The sequence below is a fragment of the Myotis davidii genome, unplaced genomic scaffold, assembly GCF_000327345.1.
Source record: "Myotis davidii unplaced genomic scaffold, ASM32734v1 scaffold509, whole genome shotgun sequence".
NCBI lineage: Eukaryota > Metazoa > Chordata > Mammalia > Chiroptera > Vespertilionidae > Myotis > Myotis davidii.
Window position 1 is genome coordinate 81,302 of NW_006382996.1, and position 7,148 is coordinate 88,449.

At 34.9% G+C, this 7,148-nt stretch overlaps 1 protein-coding gene across 1 annotated transcript; it reads left to right on the forward strand.

Moving 5' to 3' along the window:
* The first annotated feature begins 5,650 nt into the window (after positions 1–5,650).
* On the forward strand, positions 5,651–6,274 carry LOC102772465 (olfactory receptor 6C68-like). Its single transcript, XM_006777896.1, has one exon. The coding sequence runs from the start codon at positions 5,651–5,653 to the stop codon at positions 6,272–6,274; it is 624 nt and encodes a 207-aa protein (XP_006777959.1).
* Positions 6,275–7,148: the final 874 nt, after the last annotated feature.

A 7,148-nucleotide genomic window follows, 5' to 3' on the forward strand; every position in this document is an offset into this window, starting at 1 on the left:
GCTTGCTATGACATGCACTGACCACCAGGGGGCAGACACTCTGACTGGTAGGTTAGCTTGCTTCGAGTTTTCTGCTGATAGGGACTGAGCAAGATGGGCTGGACATGCCCTTGAGCCCTCCCATTGTCCCACCCCAGCCGGCCAACCTTCCACATCCCTCCCTGGCCCTGATCATGCACCAGTGGGGTCCCTCAACCTGGCCTGCACCCTCTCGCAATCCAGGATCCCTCAGGGGATGTCGGAGAGCCAGTTTTGGCCCTATCTGGCAGGCCAGGCCAAGGGACCCCCACTGGTGCATGAATTCATGCACTAAGCCTCTAGTCTTTACATAAATTCATATATGACCATATCTTAGGAAGTGCTGACAGGGGGAAATGGAAATAATAGTATTTTTCTTTTTTAAATATTCATAAATATTCATCTACTTCAGCGGTTCTCAACCTGTGGGTCGCCAACCTGTGGGTCGCGACCCCTCTGGGGGTCGAAAAACCCTTTCACAGGGGTCGCCTAAGACCATTGGAAAACACATATATAATTACATATTGGTTTTGTGATTAATCACTTTGCTTTAATTATGTTCAATTTGTAACAATGAAAATACATCCTGCATATCAGATATTTACATTATGATTCATAACAGTAGCAAAATTACAATTATGAAGTAGCAACGAAAACAATTTTATGGTTGGGGGTCACCACAACATGAGGAACTGCATTAAAATGTCACAGCATTAGGGAGATTGAGAACCACTGATACAGTTCTTTAAAATATAAAAAAGAATTATCACTTGCTTTGAGTTTTCTAATTTTCTATTTTGTTATCTTTTATAATGATTGAGAAAAATAGCAAATGGAATAGAGCTGAGTGATCTTTCAGCTTTCTTAGATGGTAGGGAAGAAACACAGGAAAGACAGACTACTTCTTGATCTCTGGTTTTTTATTATTTTATCTTGACCTGTGCCTGTTGCTATTGTCACATCTTTGTGTCTCTAGGGACAGTGCCCCCACTGCTGCATCTTACAGGATTTTTGCCCTAGTTCATTACAAAGGAAACTCATTAGTGATGTTTGAACCTGTGTCACCGAGGACCCAGTTGTTTAATACTTAGTGTGAGGTACAGCAAATAAATCAAATATAAGTCTTAATAGTGTGGAAGCCTCTTATCCTATCCAGAAAAGTCATAATATCAATGATTTCAAAACAAAAAGGGGAAATAGTTGAACAATATTTTACTTTCAACCAAGAAAGAGTAGAAAACATTTCCTAGGCATCAAGTTCTTAGTTTGAAAATCTTCTCATGTTGGAGATGAAAAATTCAAAGAGCCCTACGTCTTCCCAGAGCACGGGTCAGGGTAAGTAGAGTCATAAACTTAAAGAAATTTTTACACAAACCTTTTTTAATGGATTCTCTTCCTCAAGTTAACCCTTAGGGTTCTGGTTGCTAAAGAATCAGCTGAAGCTATTATTAACTTTCAGACGAGTAAGTACATTGGCTATTTCTTTTACTTTCATCTTTGGTAAATCTGTGTGTTGATTTTCTTTGAGAAGATTTGACATTAACTTTACAAAATCAGATGTAATTAATATTTGAGTTATTATGTAAAGATCCACAGGTTTTTCTGAGTTGTATCGTTCAATACTGCTTTTTAGAGTTTTCATAAAGATACTGTGAATTTATATGCAGTGAAAAGTTATCTCTTCCACACTCTCACTTTCCTCTTTAAAGAAAAAAGTGTATATCTACATTAAAATCACTTGATATGACAGCTCTTAATTGAAAAAATTAGCTTTCTTTGCACTTTTTAAAATATAAAAATATTTAAAAGATGCAAACTACTTTTGTGAACTTTGCCTCTTAAAAACTAGCATTGATAAATGGAATAAATAAAAAATATTTTGGAACAGGGCTGCCACACAGGGTGGAGGAAAGAGCATGTTACCGTGTAAAGTTCTAGGAGCCCCTGGGTTACAAAGTGCATAGCGGAGTAAGGAGGTTAGGAAGGCTGAAAAGAGCATCCTTTCTTTTGATTCAGAGGTTCTCAACCTGTGGGTCGCGGCCCCTTTGGGGGTCCAATGACCCTTTCACAGGGGTTGCCTAAGACCATCAGAAAACACATATATAATTACATATTGTTTTTGTGATTAATCACTATGCTTTAATTATGTTCAATTTATAACAATGAAAATACATCCTGCATATCAGATATTTACATTACGATTCATAACAGTAGCAAAATTACAGTTATGAAGTAGCAACGAAAATAATTTTATGGTTGGGGGTCACCACAACGTGAGGAACTGTATTAAAATGTCACAGCATTAGAAAGGTTGAGAACCACTGCTTTAATTACAATTATCTATTTAGTTATTATGTTGTGTCCTTACAATTCCTGGGAATGTTAAAGTTCCTTAAAAACATCATTGACGTCTCTTCTTTCAAAGGATGTGACAGTAAATGTGGGGGTTTAACTGTAGTTCCCAGTCATACAGTGAGAGATGACCTTGCTCTAATCTCTGGAGAAAAGGAATATTTTAAAGGAACAAATGACAGCCAATCATATAACAACTTACTAGAGTTTTGCTAGGAAATTGAAAAGCAACTTGTTTTTTATTCATTTATATGAGACATTCAAATTCTGGAGATACTATTTCAAAACTAAAAATGTATTTGAGTATGTTAGTACAACTAAGTGTCATAGCTGAGGAAAAACTATGGAACAACCATTAAGCCAAAGCAATAATTAGAAAGTTCTTGGACTCTGGTTTTAAAGTATTATTAAAATATGCACTAAAGAGACATAATTGTAAAACTAAGAAGGGAAACATCTTTATCTGCAAGAAGACAAGGAAGAAATCCTTAGATGTAGACTGAATGGATAAATATCCCATCGTATAAACTGTGAATATTCAATGGAACCAAAACCTGTTTCAAATAAAAATTCAACCATCTTGGGAAAAGGCACATGAACCATAGTGTGGATACAGTCACACTTTGAGTTGAAGGAAAAGGTGATACAAAGTTTATTAATCATAACTTGGTAAATGATTACAAAAGTTCTAAATTATTATCTCCTTTTTTCTTAAAATTTCATTTCCAGGAATTATTATGAAATTACGAGATAATGTTTATAAAAAGATACTTTTGAAGATATTGTAACAATTATGGAAAACAAAGAGAGACATAAAAGTGTGTTGGAAATTGATTTTAAACTTGTGGTACATTCATAAACCTAGTTCAATGTAGGTGACATTTTGAAATAATAAGAACAAAAATAAAGAGGGATTTAAAAACTGGAGTCACACAAATACCCTAGATTGAAATTAAACAGGATTAAATTAAATAAATTTACCTAATAGAAATGTAAAATATTTATAAGTTAAAATGAATAGCATGTGAACAAATTACATATTCAGATATGCAAATTCCTTGACCTCTAGTTTAAATATCTTACAGATTTCCTCAAAGAAACAAAGAATAGCCACCGAGAAAGATACAACTATCTGCTTGAGAGCTAAAGCAAGGAAGAGAAGCCAGTTAACAGTTTGGTAAGCAGGGAAGCAATGACATAAGCAAAAAGGGTGATAGTTCATGGTATGCATGGCTTTATTCGCCAGCAAAATTACTGTTTCAAATGCAAAAAAATCCTGTGTTAAATACAAAGATATGTAAAATTTACAAGTAGAAAGTAAAATAAGTGTGGCAAAGGAGTTTCAAGATGAAACTTAAATATAGGTTTGAATGTGTAGGCAAATGAATAAAACATATACGTTATTATGTGTGTATGTAATTTACACAACAATATGTCTTACCATGGACTATAAGTCTCGGATTGTTGGTTTTGGTAGCTATCCCAGTAGAGAAGACAACAGTCCCTGATTTCAACAAACTCACTTTCTCAGAGGAAGTGCTAAAGTGGAAGCAGCAATTATTTGTATTGAAGCATAAATGAGGAACACTTAACGTAGACAATAGAGTACCAAAGGACTTTCCAGTAGAAATGATGCTCAAGTGAAAATCACAAACATATAGTTACATCTGGGTAGTTTGGGAGACTGGGAAGTAAAGATGGAATGTGGAAAGAGAGAGATAAGAAAGGATTTTTTTTTTTCAGACAGATCATCAATATGAAGTGCTTACAAGAACTACCAGATAGTAAATTCTCAATAAATAGAATTTATTCTTTCTAGTATAAGGAACATGGAGTAGAAAGAAGACTATATGGGTTACACAAAGCATAAGTCCCATTTGGGATTTTGAGTTCACAGCACATAAATTATCTGTAAGAGGCGAGAAAATAACAACTGCCATACACGAAGCATGTGCCATGCATCCAATTTTATTGTACAAAACAAAGAGTTACATAAAAGTGTGTTGGAAATTAATTTTAAGCTTGTGGTACATTCATAAACCTATTTCAATGTAGGTGACATTTTGAAATAATACAACAAAAATACAAAAACAAAAAGGGATTTAAAAACCGAAGTCACACAAATACACTGGATTGAAATTGAATAGAATTTAATTAAATGAATTTATCTTATACAAATGTAAAATATTTATATTTTAAGATTATCATTTTAGGTGAATATGGTAGATACTGTTTTTATCTCCATTTTGTAGATTAACTTACTGAATGCCTGAGAAGTTGGAAAACTTGCCGACAGTCATACAGGCGAAGGCGGAAAAGCAGGTATTGGATGATGGAGATCTCGCTGCAGATCTGATCTTAATCTTGATGTACTGCCGCTAAGGCTAAGACTGAGGGAGACGATAAAGACATATGCATGGAGAGTATATTTAGTAATTTAGAGTTGATTTTGGACGTAGTAATAGTGACAAAAAGGCGTCAGAGTGTTTTCCATGCTTAACTAAACAGAATGAAAAGCATAAAAAAACTGTGAGTTTTTTCCAGCTGTACATCATTAGGTCTGACATTTCTTCGCCTTCGGCAAATACATCATGCAGTAAAATACTCTGTATTGTATATCCAGTAGACACTGAGCGTAAATTACACACTAGCAGAGAAACATAAGGAGAGTCAGAGGAGTCGTCCAACAATGTTTAAGCTACATGTTAAAACATGAAAACAAAACAACATAAACATATTTGGTCATAGTGGCGAAATGTGAAATACAAGTTACAGGTAGACCAACCACGCCTGTGCATGGAGCTCAGATTAGTTCTTACATGTTTCCATTTTATCATGACCAAATCTTCATGGAAAGACATGAAAAAGGTATTACATTTAAATATTCACCTTTGAGATAAGAAATCTTAGACATAAGAAGAAATCATAATTTTGTTGAATCACAAAACATTATATAGGTCAAAACTACCCATGTGAGAAAGTTCAGTCTTTGGTATAAGTTAAAACTGAAATAAAAAAGGAAACAACAGTGCTAAAACAATTTTTTTTATTTAAAATATGTTTTAAAACCTATCACAAAACTGCCAAAACAATAAAATAAAATAAGCAATTAAGTAGCAAGGCCCACCAGAGTGTTGGCAATATCAACTATTAATTTATAGCAGAAACTGCATGTGAATTAGTTTGCTAGTAGTCACTGTTTATCTTTATCTGGCTTTGATACCACTCTATTCAAATAGAATATCTCTAAACTTTACATGAAATTAAATAAAGTTCAGTAATGAGAAACCACACAATAACAACTTTCATCCTCTTGGGACTGACAGATGACCCTCGATTTCAGGTTCCAATTTTTACTTTTCTATTTCTCACTTACACGTGGAGTATAACTGGGAATCTGACCATCATATCCCTCACTTTAGTGGACTCCCACCTTAAAACACCCATGTACTTTTTCCTACAGAATTTTGCCTTGTTAGAAATTTCATTCACATCTGCTTGTATCCCTAGATATTTGTACAACATAGCAACAGGTGACCGATCAATTACATACAATCCTTGTGTTGTTCAATTGTTTTTTACTGACATCTTTGGAGTAACTGAATTTTTCCTGTTAGCTGTCATGTCCTATGACCGCTATGTGGCCATCTGCAAACCCTTACGTTATGTGACCATCATGAGCAGCAGAGTCTGCAAGAGCCTGGTCCTCTGTTGTTGGATGGCTGGCTTGTTGATCATACTCCCACCATTTACTTTGTTCCTAAATTTGAAATTCTGTGATTCAAATGTCATTGATTATTTTGTCTGTGATGTATCTCCTTTGTTGAAGATTTCATGCTCAGACTTACGGAAGCTGTATTTTCATCTATATCAAACCTTCAGCCAAGGAATCAGTGGCTATTAATAAGGGTGTGACAGTGCTAATGACATCCATCGCTCCTGTGTTGAACCCATTCATTTACACTCTGAGAAACAAACAAGTGAGACAAGCTTTCAGTGACTCATTCAAAAATATGGCATTGGTCTCAAACAAGTAAGAGAATGTTCAAGTAAAAAAATAAAATATCAAGCTAGGTATAAGCCATTAAGTTACAAATCTGTTTGTCTCTTTTTGATCTGATCCATATTCACATTAACTTTCTCAAACATTAATTGCACCCAGAATGAATGCCCTCCACCATGTGAGTTCACTCCTTTAATCCTCCTGCAAGCAAACCTCTTTCAGGGTAAGATCCCAATCAAAAGAGATGATAATAATTTTCTAGTGAGTGTAAGCCTGATGTTACTTCTAATCTATAAAGTTGAAATGAAGAAAACTAAAACAAATACAAATCAAACAAGGAAATAAACAGTTGTTGTTTTTTATTTTCTTTGACTTGAAAGAAAATAATTGACTTAAAGTGTTCTTCCAGTCTTCCCATCAAAATATTGCTTACCCTTTGAGACAGCATGGAGAGACCTGGAGAGTATCATACTAAGCAAAATAAACCAGTCAGAGAAAGACAGTATCACATGATCTCACTCATATGTGGAATCTAAAGAACAAAATAAACTGATGAACAAAACAGATCCAGAGACATACAAACATAGAACAAACTGATCAATCTCAGAAGGAAGGTGGGGGTGGGTGGGTGAGAAGAGATTGACCAAAGAATTTATATCCATATATGCATAACCCATGGACACAGACAATAGAGTGGTGAAGGCCCAAGGTAGAGGGTGGGGGAAGACTGGAAGAGATCAATAGGGGTTGGAGGGTGTACGTCTGTATTATTTTC